The 14,660-nt window shown below is 34.4% G+C and overlaps 3 protein-coding genes across 3 annotated transcripts; 1 reads left to right on the forward strand and 2 right to left on the reverse strand.

Moving 5' to 3' along the window:
* The first annotated feature begins 2,470 nt into the window (after window positions 1–2,470).
* Window positions 2,471–3,295, forward strand: LOC127834250 (uncharacterized). Its single transcript, XM_052359937.1, has 3 exons — window positions 2,471–2,577; window positions 2,772–2,918; window positions 3,028–3,295. The coding sequence occupies exons 1-3, from the start codon at window positions 2,501–2,503 to the stop codon at window positions 3,293–3,295; spliced, it is 492 nt and encodes a 163-aa protein (XP_052215897.1). The 5' UTR covers window positions 2,471–2,500.
* Window positions 2,953–7,458, reverse strand: LOC127836475 (uncharacterized). The gene is made up of 2 exons (XM_052363126.1): window positions 6,825–7,458; window positions 2,953–4,685 (listed from the first exon to the last, which is right to left on the reverse strand). The coding sequence occupies exons 1-2, from the start codon at window positions 7,357–7,359 to the stop codon at window positions 4,270–4,272; spliced, it is 951 nt and encodes a 316-aa protein (XP_052219086.1). The 5' UTR covers window positions 7,360–7,458; the 3' UTR covers window positions 2,953–4,269.
* A 2,026-nt stretch (window positions 7,459–9,484) lies between these two features.
* Window positions 9,485–13,943, reverse strand: LOC127834571 (tumor necrosis factor ligand superfamily member 10-like). Its single transcript, XM_052360549.1, has 5 exons — window positions 13,852–13,943; window positions 12,899–13,524; window positions 12,599–12,635; window positions 12,312–12,440; window positions 9,485–10,841 (listed from the first exon to the last, which is right to left on the reverse strand). The coding sequence occupies exons 2-5, from the start codon at window positions 13,427–13,429 to the stop codon at window positions 10,405–10,407; spliced, it is 1,134 nt and encodes a 377-aa protein (XP_052216509.1). The 5' UTR covers window positions 13,430–13,524; window positions 13,852–13,943; the 3' UTR covers window positions 9,485–10,404.
* Window positions 13,944–14,660: the final 717 nt, after the last annotated feature.

Below are 14,660 nucleotides of genomic sequence, written 5' to 3' on the forward strand. Positions count from 1 at the left end.
TTAAAAGTCAGCGAATAATACTTGTGTATACTACTTTTTTGTCATGTCATAGTTGAACTAGGTCTCGTTTGAAGGCGTGTTGTGTTGCAAAAAAACAACTCATTACGAGGTCGGAACAACCTTGTTCAAGGACCGTTTCCATAATCAATTTGCTTATGCCATTTCTTCAACGCATTTTATAAAAGCCATGGTATACATGTGCGTTAATTTGTTAAACACAGATTAAATTACACTTCTTTAATACATGTGTATTTAAAGTTATAGATCTACAATTGTATTTAATTTACTGTATTGACACGTGTTTCTTTCAAAATGAACCTTATAACATTGCGAAACCGGAATTTCACAAAGTCAAGTACCGTTGGTCTTTGAAGTTGCCTATTTAGGTTAACGTATGCGATATTGAATGCTTCTCTACGATCCATTATTATGTTCATAAAATTTCCATTTCTTGCATTTGTGAAACCTTTGCTATCCGATGGATTTTTTGTTCATTTTTCCATCCGATTTTTGTTTCACCATGCGATTTTTATCCAATATTTCCAAATAAAAAACAACCTCTCAATATTTTTTTTTAATTTAATACAGTGTTTAAAAACGACTACTAATACTTCTACTACTACTACTACTACTGCTACTACTACTACTACTACTACTACTACTTACTTACTACTACTACTACTACTACTACTACTACTACTACTACGCTCTACTACTACTCTACTACACTACTACTACTAGCTACTACTCACTACTACTGCTACTACTACTACCTACTACTACTACTACTACGACTACACTACTAATACTAGGACACTCCACTACTCTACTACACTACTACTACTACTACTAGTACTACTACTACTACTACTACTTCTCACTACTATACTACGACAACAACTACTACTACTACTACCACTACTACTACAACAACAACTACTAGCTACTACTATAATATAATAATACTACAAAAGAAGAAAGAGAAGAGACGAAGACGAAGAAGAAGAAGAAGAAGAAGAAGAAGAAGAAGAGAGAAAGAAGAAGAAGAAGAAGAAGAAGAAGAAGAAGAAAGAAGAGAAGAAGATGAAGAAGAAGAAGAAGAAGAAGAAGAAGAAGAAGAAGAAGAAGAAGAGAAGAAGAAAAAAAAGAAGAGTCAAAGTTATAATAATATATTATTATTATTATTATCCAGTATCATAATCATCATTTATGATATGTTGGACATCACTAATTAAGGAACTGATTAATTTTCATATGTTCACCCACAAATACTGTTCGTAAGCTATATCATTATGTATTCATTACTCATTGGATATTGATACCTTCGTACAATACCCATTTGGTCTCAACTCGATTATAGCGCTTGTGCTATCTTAAATGTTTACATTTGTCAAAATTACTGTTTAACCTTGACATAATCGTGTTTTGGTTGATATCAAGTTATCTTCCTGTTTCGTTCAGTATGAAATGAATCATTGATTTGAAATAGAGTAACCCAACGCATTCAAATTTCAAAGCGCTGTTTACAGTGAGCTTATTTTAGAAGTACGGAATCCGGATAGTGCGATCTATAATCTCGCCCTTCTTTCATCAAGGGTAACACACGACACACGAAGCGATACACGATATTTTGCGCGACACACGATATTTTGCGCGATACACGAAGCGACGCGCGAGAATGTACCACAAAATATCGACCTTGTGTAGGTAGCCCAAAAGGCGATATACCGTGGTAAATAGCGCGTGTTGCTTCGTGTATCGCGCCAAATATCGTTTGTCGCTTCGTGTATCGCGCAAAATATCGTATGTCGCTTTGAGTATCGTGCAAAATATTGTGTCTCGCGTTCAAAGGGCGACACACAAAACACGAAGCGACACGCGATATTTTGCGCGACACACGATGCGAGACACGATATTTTATTATTCATTATCGCCAATATTATCAGAATCTCGCGTATCGCGCTCTAATTTCAGACAACGACACACGAAGCGATACTCGATATTTTGCGCGATACACGAAGCGACACGCGATATTTTGACTGTTCAAATATCGCTGTAATAATATACCTGTCGTTTCTCGCGTTTTTTGAACGGTGTTACAGTAATTTGAACCCTTTATTATCAATGTGGCGGTCCTCCACGCAAAAGTATCCCCTTTTTGTCTCCCCTGATTTGTAAAAAATGCGAGAGTCGACAGGCGATATTATTAAAGCGATATTTGAACAGTAAAAATGTCGCGTGTCGCTTCGTGTATCGCGCAAAAAAATCGAGTATCGCTTGTGTGTGTCGCGGTCTGAAATTATACCGCGAAACACGAGATTCGGATAATATGGGCGATATTTGAATAAAAAAATACCGTGTATCGCTTCGTGTGTCGCGCAAAATATCGTGTGTCGCTTTGTTTTTCGTGTGTCGCCCTTTGAACGCGAGACACGATATTTTTTTCATTACTTAATACGGTATGCGTGATAGGCTTATTTTCAGGGCAGAATTAAAACAGATGCGTTCTTGGATATTTCCTTTAGCGTGTCACGACAAGTCAGCAGGACACTATCGAATTCCTGATGCAGATTCCCGGTATAGAAAATATAATATACTTTAGATAAAATAGAATATAAATTGGGCTTAATTTTCAAGGGACAACAATCATACGATAAGTCATTACAAGTATTTATTTTGTCAAAAAACAATCATGACTTAATTTAAGACTTTATTATATTTTATGTCACGCGCGTTGTCACGTTGACAGCGGTTTTGCCTGTGTTAAAAAGGCGTACAAGCGAAGCGACGTTGAAACAGTGGACGGCGGTAGTGGACGGATCCAACAGCACTAACGTTGCAGTTCGTTACCCTGCGTGGAGCTGGCGTAACTGGAAGTCGCTCATAGACGAACACTTCAATGCGCTACCTGGTATACGGTTTGTAGCAGCTATAAAATAATAAAAACGTAAATTGTACGCAAATATTTATTTACACTTATTTCATTTGGAGAAACTACCACAAATAACATGTGTTCTTCCGCTACAGGAAATATCAGTACTTCCGAATGTCGTCTGCAACCCACGGCGTAGTCATGGTGAAGACATCTAGCGACGGTGAAGAAACCTCCTTTTGTTTGCTGAAGAACAAATTTTTTCGCTTCACGAACACCGATCGCCAAGTGCCGATACTTGCCGCTGGATTATCTGCAGCACGGCGTGACAACGTGCGCTCTATATTGTCAGCTCGGGTCGCATTGGCTTTCCGTGTTAGACAGCATGTGGCATTTGTATTGTTGCTAAAATGTTTCGTTTAACCACTAAAAGTAAATATATGATGTATTTTGCACGTTTGTTTGTATTACAAACAGATAGAATGAGTTATTTAAATAGAAAAAAAGGAAATCATAAATAAATATTAACTCAATAACCAAACAGCAACACATTAACGTCATTGGTATCAAAAAGAAAAAACATGGAAATTATCAATCAATGATTACGGACATTACACAAAAAAGACATCCGTAGTGAATTAAAAAACAAATATCCGTACGACATGACGTCAAAATTACGTCGTTATGAACGTTCGTCTTAGCGTTACATTCATTTAATTTGGTTCACGAAAATGGAAATAATTATAGGCTATAAGAAGAAAAGTATGACGTTTATTACATATTTCGAACAGTAAAAGGACGTAAATACCGAACATTTAAATAAGTAAAAATCGAAAAAAATGTCAATAAGGCTGGTTTTCTCATGGCGCAATTCATATATACTAAATAAATGCGATATTCAAAGCAACGACTTATACATTTAAAATTGATATATCAAACCAAATTTTAGAAAGATATTGACATTTCAATAAAAGCATATATGTACATACGTAAGTCACACTTACTGCAATAAAACATATTAACATATATACAATCTTATTATGAAATTTCTTTTTAAATTGTTGGTTGTTAACAAGTTATTTATCATGTATTGAGGAAACCACCCAGCGAGACATACCGATAACCAAAAGCTATTGAAAAACAGTACAACGATATTAAGCAGCAGCATTCAAAACAAAAAAATACATATAAAACATGCATTATATACCATTTTTATGCTGATAGTCTGTATTATAGAAAAAATTCTTCATATATATCATGCAGATATGCGTGAATAACCTTAATTGAACAAACACTATAAAATTAAAATATTTAAATAGAGTCGAAACATTTAAAGGCACACCATTGGCGTCTTCTTCCTCAAGATTTGAAGTGTGTAGCATTGCATCATAGTGTGGTTATACATGAATCAATGTGCCAGAAAATGAATTATATCTTCTCGAATCTGAACACAAAAAGCTCGATTCCGTAGAGCTCACCCAGACCATGTCTCCCATGGCAACCACTGCTGATACCTGCATAGTCACACATGGATAAGTTGCGGTTGAATCATAGTGGTAGTGGGTTGACCTCTGTAACGTCTTGCCTCCGTGCACTATTTCAAGATGAACAACTTTATTGCAAACCACACAATACTGGACACTGAACAGATACATTCCAGGGATCGAAGCTGTGAATTTTCCTGTTGAAGGATCATAACCCTGACCTTCGTTTACCTCAACTGTCGGGAAGAAAACATCCTGGCCCCTTGAAAGGCCCGTGTCGCTAACCGTAATGCGCGCACGAAAGTAAATTGTAGGGACTTTTAACTGATCTGAAATAAAGAAAATAAATTCTTAGCAAAAACTGCAAAGGCACATATGAGTATTGTATTCGGGATTTTGAAAACTCTGTAATATATTTTATATGTTACAATTTATTTTTTTCAGTAAGATAATTGTTGCGCTTTAAAATAAAAAGAGACAAATTTTGTAATAATATTGAGAAACAAACAGTTATTGTTTATAAACCGCTAATTAAATAATTAAAATATAAAAAAATACGAATGTTAACATTTTTTTTAATAAGAAGTCGTATTTGATTTTATATGGAATTTACAACGTGCGTGCATATTTTTTATATAAGTAGTCAAGATAATGATTATGCCGCCCTATCGCTTCATTGTTTGTCTCAATGACACAATAACACTATAAATCCTTTTTAATCACGCACATGGAGGAGTGTTTTGGTCTTTAAATGATTAATAAATCATTTGGAAACTTAAAGTAACATATTGACGGTAAATATAGGCAATATTTTGAACAGCCAAATGTTCTCGTGTTTAAGAATATATTAATTAAGTAACTATGACAAATTGATAAATAACTTATTAGCTTAATTGTATACGTTGATTAAATAATGTTTTGATACATCGATATGAATCTAATAGAAGTATCTCGCAATAAACTAGCTTATGAAAAAAGCGACACTCATGTACTGGAAAAAAACAAGGTTAACCTTATATTCTCATTTGAAAATCACATCACATATCACTCGTTATTATCTGAATAAAACTACGATTTGTCTATAAAATGGGCTAGCATTGGTTGTTTCGAGGTTAACGCTTTTTTTCAAAAGTTGAGCACAACCTTGGAAGTATCCGATTATCTGTGTGCTGATAGGATTTTACACTGCTAACTGCGAGATCATATTTATGTACATGAATATGTGATATTTTAAATATTCTCAGCAGTAAGAGTTGTTTGATCAGCATGTTTTACCAATTTTAAGTTATGGGTCAGAAATATGGATCTTCCCTGAGTCAATGGCAATTCAAAGAGTTCACTTAAATTGTTGCAAAAAACTACTTGGCGTGAAAATTCAAACACTGAATAATTTTGTATATGGGGAACTTGGAAGAACATCCTTGATAACTAAAAGAGCCATTAATGTAAAACGGTATAATCTATTGGTTGTAATTTATTCAGTTAGAATATCCTAAGTATGTAAAGTGTATTTATAGCCACATGTAAGAGGTTTATTAAATAAACCAAATAACCATTATCGGGCAAAATCTGTTTGTAATCTATTGCAGACCTTGGGCTTTCAATATGCATGGCTAAACCAAGGTGTCGGTGATAAAAAGTGTTTTCTATCCTTGGTAAAGTCTAGATTAAATGAAGCATTTATCCAAAATTGGATTTCAGATCAAAATGATACTTCAAGAGCAATAAGTTGCAGACAGTTTTGTCGTTTTGAAATGCAACCTATTTAAAAGATGTTCGTATAAATAAGTTAAGATCTGATCTTTGTAGATTAAGGGTTTCATCCCATAGACTAGAAATCAAATCAGGCAGATGGCATAAACCTGAAGTCATACCTTTTCAAGATAGAAAATATCAACATTGCAATGTTCTTGAGGATGAATATCAATTATTTTATTAGAATGTTCCTTATATGATGATATTAGGAAATTGAATGTGAATAAATTTTACTGGAAAAGACCAAACATGATAAAAAATTGAATTAATGCAATCGTATATAATACAAGTACCAACAGAAACTTAGCTATGTATGTACATAAAGCATTTAGTCAAAGAAACCTGTATAAATATTATTATGATTAATTGTATATATAATTCATTACTCAAACTTGACTTCTCGCTCTCTTGCAGCTCGTCTTTGTTGTTTTTGATGTTATCTTTATGGCATTAATTGTTAAATAGATTCTAAATGTTGCCATAAAACAAATTCTTGTCCTAGACCTTTTCATGTATTGATACTTTATTTACCAACTTCTAAAATTCAGTGCTGATCACATGTCATGCCTTCAAATATGTTACTATGTTTTGATCTTGCATACTCATGGACTGTATGTCTATTATATATATTGAATATACCAATATTATTTTCTCGTATAAATAGTTTTTCTATGTGTTTTCTGACAAAATGATCATGAATGTATATATACAACCTTTGATAATATCCAATTCACTAGCGGTCCTTTCCACGAGTAACTGTACCGCAGATGACAGGTCAGTAACATTTCGATGTACCTTCTGGGAAGCAGAGGTAATAAAATCCTCAACCTTTTCATCAATCTGCCGTGTTTTCGCCTTCAGTTCATTATCAGTTTGTAATTCGAGATATTTGAGGCTCGCTTTCATTTCTTCAACTGTTACTGATACGTTCCTTGTCACAGAGTTGATGAACGACTCTACATTGTCATCAAGCTCCTTCCTCTTTACGTCCAGTGTGTTTACGGCATAATAAATCTTAACTTCAGCTTTGGCATTGTCTTCAATTATTCTCGTCAAAACGTGTTCAACTTTTGCTTTGGTTTCAGTTATTTTGTCCAATGCATCGTTCAGTAAAATGTCATTTCGAATAACCCTTTCCAGTAGTTTTTCATCGTAGTCAAATTTTGAACATATAGGACTCGAACGCTGGAAAGAAAACAAGACCCCTAACAATATTCCCGATAATCCACATAAAACTAAATTCCACATATCTGTAGCATAAATGTCACCGTGTGTTGGTTTACTATTAAAGATACCCGGTAAGATCAATAGAGATATAAATAGATAGACACGGCTCGCTATTTACAAACCGTCGCACACTGGGTCGATGAAAGCTAGTCATTGTAAGCGCGTCCTTAGATACGATATGATTATCATGAAAATACGCATACAATTATCCGAAAAACAGAGCATTTTGGCGGGGACTAATCTTCTTTGTGTTGTCTTTCCAATAAAGATAAATAGCCCATAAAGAAGATAATGATTGAAAGAAAATGAGTGTCATACAACAATAAGTTTGTAAATGGCTATTTTGAGCTAATTGCAGTGTTATGGCTTAATTGGCGCTATTATGGTATAATATTATGATTGATCTTTTTTACATGACAGCCACATTCGAAACGTGAGTTTTAACATATTGCGAATGTTCCATTGTTAAAGAATCTACAACTCTAAAGCCTGTCTATAACGAACCACTTAAGCCCTTATTGGATTAATGGTCGGAAATCTTATATAAGTCTATACTTATTAAAAAAGTGAGTAAACAAGGTATTTATTTGCCTGAAGACTAAAGATCCGTATATGATACTTTAAGATGCTCTTTTTAGATTCCAAGATTTTTAATGTGTGTGGGTGTCCTCCACCAGAATAACAACAGAAATCATCATCATCACCATCATCACCATCATCATCATCATCATCATCATCATCATCATCATCATCATCATCATCATCATCATCATCATCATCATCATCATCATCATCATCATCATCATCATCATCATCATCACCACCACCATCATCATCATCATCATCATCATCATCATCATCATCATCATCATCATCATCATCAAAGCTGAAAAGCTGAAAAGCTTCACTTCTTGGTCTCACTTAAGGGCTTTCCTAATAGGCTAACTCATCTGAAAAAAAAGTTTACTGCATGCCTCTTGAAAATGTGTTGAATTGTTGTGCCGCAAATTTTATATATTTACTTTTACACTCTAAATTTATGTATACTGTAATAGCATAATAGCTGTGAACATTATAATTGCAGACTAGCACACAGTCAATTCTCTCCCTTTGTATGTAGTAAAAAAGCCGCGTGTGATTCGAGAATGGAATAAATTTATATCATTTTCTAAATTACTGAACACATTCATGGTATAATTTTTTAAAACGAAAAAAACAAACAATGATGTCAATTGTAAAGCGACAATGTTTTACCACCATGCTCATCAAATGTTTTTAAACAGAGGTTAATCAAACAACGATGGCTTTATGAAAGATATTTAAAATTATGCGAACTTGTCCAGTCTTTGTAGAAAATAAACAAAGATATTTCCTCCTTTTAATATGGGTATACTTATACAATAAGGTGTGTGGAATATATCTGAAGAACTTTTGAAGGTATTCAAATGAATCTTCATTTTGTGATCGAGGGCTTTGAGTGATAGTGCAGAGCACACGAACGATAACTCCCACTTAACCCATTTATGCCTAGTGGACTCTCCCATCCTTCTAAATTGGATCAACTCATTTCCAAAATTAGGGATGTCTAGGATATTTATTTCTATATTGAGAATATTTCTTACAGAAATTTCTTTAAGCAAACAGCGCAGACCCTGATGAGACGCCGCATCTGGGTCTACGCTGTTTGTCAAGGCCTTTTTTCTAGACGCTAGACATAAATGGGTTAAGGATGTACATAGTCATTGCCGTGTTTATATGTTTTCTTGTATGAGTTTTAACGAAGTCTAAAAACTACTGGCATCGTTGTATTATTTACAATAGAATGTGCCTTTGTGTAAAGTATAGAAATCCTTATGGGTAGGTCGCCTGTTCTCACTTTTGTATCAAGTTTAAAACACGGCTAAAATTTAATTTTTGGTAATATATACTTATGATTGCAATGCCTTGAAGGGATAAATACTTAAGTTTTTTGCAAAAATGTATATGTTATGTCAGATACGTTATGCCTATTTCTTAACAAAACAAACTGATAAGTTCCTAAATGAAGATATCGTTTATAAAACGTTTATTTATTTATCGTTTATTATTAAACGTTTATTAAGCGTTCAAATAATGAAGTAACAACAGAATATAGTTAATATTTCAACACATGCATTTATCATGTCATAACAATTTGAGCACATCTGTATATTACTGAACGCAATACAAAAACATAAAACGAACAAATCAAAATTCGAACTATTCTTAAATATACAACAATTGAATTATAAATATTACAAACAACACTTTGAGTTAACTTCTTCGATCCAACCCATAAGATAAAATAGAATAACTAATACAAATACGATAACTGTTATGATGTAAAACGTATTATATACCCGATGTATAATTTAATTATGTAACATCGTTTTGTTATATAGTATTCAAACTGCATATGGGCTCTCTTACACTTAGCACGTTGCACGTTGCTTCAAACATCTTTTGAAATAACAAGTGTTCATTAAATCGAAAGACAATACCTATTGTCTGAAACAAGAGTGATCTTTTTTTTTCAAATGTACAATTTTACAACAAGATTTCCAGATTACGACGTCCGAAAACAGCTAGGATGCAATCCGTTAATTCAGCAAGAACGTATTGAGTTTCAAAACATTGACCTTATTGGACTCACACATGTATTTTCTTTATCTTTCTGGAAATTGTAAACCCTCACGTTGTAAGATAATGATTTCGTTGCATTTTTTAGCAATTTGATCTCCTCGCCTTGTTACTATTATGCGCTTATTTAATAAGTTCTTACGTCGTTTGTTGATGTTGTTTTGGGGGAAAATATTTTTCACTGTTGGGCATTTTCAACGCAGCGCGCAAACCACTTGTAATCTAAAATACAACCCTGCTCTTTCTCACAATATTTAATATTTAATATAATGCCGACATCTGAAAATTGAGATCAATATGAGGATGTAAACGTATTTGATACGGCGAATAAATGAAAGCTCTATTAAATATGATTAATAAAGTGCAATATTACTGAGCAATGCACAAAGAATCATAGCAAAGCATGATTCAACCAATTTTAAACAACCCGAAATATGTTAAACCCGGTTCTTCTCTCGAAAGGAATCCGATTTTGGATACTTTGACATAGATCAGATCGCCCTTATTCAGTTGGACAGAGGCGCCGACGTAACTCGTGTAGCGTCCGTAGTCTTTCTTCTGTTCCCAGCACTGTGTGACGTCACTTCGCAACAGCTCTTCATCGCCTAACGGGTATATGAAGTTATATCGAAAGACGGAGTGGAACAAGGACTGTGCAGCGCTCCGGGAGTCAAGCGGCGTTTCCGGGTTGTAGTATATTAAGAAGCTGACCTGGCTGTACAGGAAGTAGCGGCCAGACTCCGCAATGACGACGGAGTGGTTGTCCGAGGAGAGCTTGATGTTGGTAAGGTGAGTTCCGGGAGCCACCGGGCCGACACTCCAGTTCCGGATTCTTCCGTCAGAGGCTGCGAAAGCGTCAGCAAAATATAGTCTACGTACATGCCAATTGAAATATGAAACAGCTGACGGTTGCTTTCAGTGCAAAACACTATTGCTTGTACGTCGTTTGCGTTTGTTTGTAAATGTGTGAGTATTTAATATAAAACTCAATTTAATTTATACAGGTTATTACCATTTTAAAGGTTGACAGTGTGAATACACGAGGTTAATACATCACGATTTAAACCTGATTGCACTTAACAATTTAACAAATATAAAGTAAGTTCAATCCGTAAAAGATTGCATAATACAATTTCACGTTATTAGACTTTGAATGGGTTGAGTACATGCACTTAACGATTAATCTTATGACAACCAAATGAACTTTGCAATCAAGTATGCCATTTATAGCTTATCCGATCTATTAAACGTTAGTATAGACGGGCCTTTTATAAATTGCCTACTTCCTGATTTAAACTAGCGGTGTAATATATATTTGTGCGTACATTATCAACTGAAATATAATACGTCAATCGAATGTCGTATTGATAGGTTTCTTCGTATTGCCCTAATTAAAAGGTTGGACAAATGTAAGAGTTGCACGCTTAATGATAGCTGCACATCAGACGCACGAACACCAGATACTATTATCAAAATGTTTCCCTTTTTTTTCTCGAACACGTGTTTACCTACATTAAAGATTCAATCATTTTCGAATTTAAGGTTATATGATAAACCTATTGTCACTAGACATAATATAATATGTGTCTTGTTCTGAGAAAACTGGGCTTAATGCATGTTCGTAAAGTGTCGTCCCAGATTAGCCAGTGCATTCCGCACAGGCTAATCAGGGACGACACTTTCCGCTTAAACTAGATTTTCGGTAAAAAGGGACTTCCTTTAAACGAAAAATACCATTAAAGCGGAAAGTGTCGTCCCTGATTAGCCTGTGCGGACCCTTTACGCACATGCATTTTGCATTTTGCCCAATTTTCACAGAACAAGACACATTTGTTCAGAACACGTGCTATGCTATCTGCGCAATTGCGGCTTCTGAATTTAAATTTCTTCATTCTGCGTAACAGACTGTCAAATGTGATGTAAACATAATTAAGCCAACTAAAACGCAACGGCAAAATAAGACTGATTTCTGATTATTATTGCACACCAAATTGCTCTTTGCAGGTTTGCATCAGTTGTAAGTTAAATATACCAAGAGCTATTACTAAACACATTTTTAAATGTCATAAATAAAAAGCATATATTATGTTCAAACAAGCGACATAAATTCCATGACTATAAGAAAATATCATTTAGTCAATTAGTTATCTTTTATAAAACAATAAACCGTATGTAACGTTTCGGACTGATAATTAAACAAAATACTGAAAATATGCAGTTAAGTATAAAAAACCTAGTGGCACAGTGGCAACTCGCCAAATGTTGCACCCATAGGGTCACGCGGTAACAAGAGAATACATCCGATTGCTACTTACACAGGTTAGAATGCTGAGGGCCAGCCAGCATATGCGCAGACACGTTGCTGAATGCGTTGCCAGTAGGAATGTTCGGGGATCCAAAACTGCTACAATTTCCGGATGGACGATTCTCTGCATTGATGGCATCTGTAGCAAAAAATGCAGTAAAATGCGCATGCAAAATCTATGTCCGTCTTATCTTTACTCGAAAACGAGTGTCAATAGGAATCGCCAATTGATCTTTAATAAGGAATTTATAGGTGAAAAGCCAAACATGTTGACAGTGCACAAAATATTGTTTTTACCTTGTGCGCATTTCTCCAGTTGCTTCCTTTTTGCAAACTGCAAATATAAAATCAGAATAAATATAAATTATTGTTTTAAATTTATATTTAATTATAAGCTCGATAAAATTCACGTTTTTGTATATAATCTAAGAAATCAAATCAAATGGTATGATCGAATAAAAAATTTAAATTTATAAATTATAAACTTTGAAGCAGAAGTAAATAAAAAGCCGAAACGGCGTCACAAGCAAACATCAGTGAAAAAATATAAAGAGTTTTGGTCGTTGCAATCAATAGCATAAATAATGTTCTACGTACCAGATTAAGGAATATCGACGTCTGGTTAACCGTTTTTGCGCAACAGATCTGCTGACCGTTGTCATAGTGTTTAAGCAGTTCAGCGACTTCGGGCGTGCCTTCCGGAAATGGACTCAATGATAGTTCTGCACATGGCAGACAGAGCTTAGCGTTTCCTTCCAACTGCGCAAGTCGGTTGCGCAGGTTTTCAGTTGTCGTCTGCAATTCCTCAATCGTCTTCTGCTGTCGGATGGTCATGCTAATTGCAATTAAAGCTGCGACACAGCAAACAATAAACGCAACTGAAGTACAGATAATACATGTAGTTGCTCTGAGTTTGCTAGCTCTCACTGCATTACGATCTTTGTAACCGGTTGTGTTTTTGTTTGTTCTTTGTTCGTTATCAAATACTTCCTGGCAATTTAGCGTTTTAAAGTGGCAACGCCCAGTGCAAGTTGGTTTATTGAGTTCCTGATAATTATGCGCCTCCATGCTGGATCCTGTTGTACCCCACGTGTTATCAAAATAAAGCTCTTTTGGAGCCGTCGACATCTTGTGCTATATGTGGTCTCTTTACCGTTCTCTTTGTTATAACACCCAAAAGTTATAATATAATTCAATTGTAAAACAGCTATCCGATCAATCTTCTGAAAAATATTTATCGAATTTCACTAAAGTTATCATAGGAGTAACACAATTTTCTATTGAAGAAATTACTTCAATAATAGTGTTATTGCAATATCTAATGCATTATAGTATCATTGCATTTTCCTTTTAAAAACATACAAAAAAAGCTACAAAAAAAATGTTTTTTTTTATATTTTACATATTAACACATTCTTTATTTATCCAGATAAGTGTGATGCACCTTTAATTGATAATCTTGTTAATAAGACATACACTTTAAAAAATAATTTTGAATTTCATTGCCAAAAGCCATTTAGCCCGTTTATATACAAAGTACAAAAACTTACTTTAACCGCGTTGACAAATTTCTATAACCTTAATTATTAATTTAATTCGCAAACAGCGTTTCGTTACAAATAACCCAGCACGAATAACTTCGCCAAGGTATAAAATAACGTTTGGGTGTCAAATATGAATTGATAACCTTCATTTTCAGAAATTTGGCGTATTTATAACTACGCTCTTTTCAAAGAGTAGAAACTACCGGTACACAGAACGATTACCTGTGATGAAATCAAACCTATTGAAGGAACATTTTTAACCTGTTAACCCAGTTTACCTTCTGACGATATCATTTCATGACCATGGAGTTTTTAAAAACTTGTGCTGATTTTCAGAAACTGATATAAATATTAATCCGATAGACGTAATTTTAATTTGTCGGTATCCCAAGCTTTAATATGATTAGATAACGCATTATAATGGATGTGTATAATAAATGAAATACGTTCGTATGCACCTTTTAAGCATCTTTAATTGCAAGATTAAAATGATATCAACTCGTCTAATTTGTTTATTCATGATTGCAAACAACAAGTATGTATGCGAAACTTATTTATGTTTTTAATATAACTTATGATACACATGGTTTCTATGCTAGTTATATAGGTAATGTAGACAACTACTGTACGCATTGCTAATTAGTATTTAATAAAATAAATCAGACCGTAATGTAAGGAGATATGGCTGTAGTCCCAGTCCCATACAGCCGACGGATTAACACGGATAATGTCAACCGTGTTGTCACCGTGCACATCCGTGGTGATTCATGTAGGTCCTGTGACGTCCTGGAATTTTCTTCTTGCTCCTGGAGGCC

This window comes from Dreissena polymorpha, chromosome 6, assembly GCF_020536995.1.
Source record: "Dreissena polymorpha isolate Duluth1 chromosome 6, UMN_Dpol_1.0, whole genome shotgun sequence".
NCBI lineage: Eukaryota > Metazoa > Mollusca > Bivalvia > Myida > Dreissenidae > Dreissena > Dreissena polymorpha.

Excerpts from the sequence above, each read along its gene's own strand:
- LOC127834250 (XM_052359937.1), top strand. The coding sequence starts at position 2,501 with ATGCGTTCTTGGATATTTCCTTTAGCGTGTCACGACAAGTCAGCAGGA. Across the intron at positions 2,578-2,771 it reads ATTCCTGATGCAGATTCCCG|GCGTACAAGCGAAGCGACGT; the intron begins GTATAGAAAATA and ends TGTGTTAAAAAG. Across the intron at positions 2,919-3,027 it reads AATGCGCTACCTGGTATACG|GAAATATCAGTACTTCCGAA; the intron begins GTTTGTAGCAGC and ends CTTCCGCTACAG.
- LOC127836475 (XM_052363126.1), bottom strand. The coding sequence starts at position 7,359 with ATGTGGAATTTAGTTTTATGTGGATTATCGGGAATATTGTTAGGGGTC. Across the intron at positions 4,686-6,824 it reads TGAATTGGATATTATCAAAG|ATCAGTTAAAAGTCCCTACA; the intron begins GTTGTATATATA and ends TCTTTATTTCAG.
- LOC127834571 (XM_052360549.1), bottom strand. The coding sequence starts at position 13,429 with ATGTCGACGGCTCCAAAAGAGCTTTATTTTGATAACACGTGGGGTACA. Across the intron at positions 12,636-12,898 it reads CGTCGATATTCCTTAATCTG|TTTGCAAAAAGGAAGCAACT; the intron begins GTACGTAGAACA and ends TTATATTTGCAG. Across the intron at positions 12,441-12,598 it reads ACTGGAGAAATGCGCACAAG|ATGCCATCAATGCAGAGAAT; the intron begins GTAAAAACAATA and ends TTTTTGCTACAG.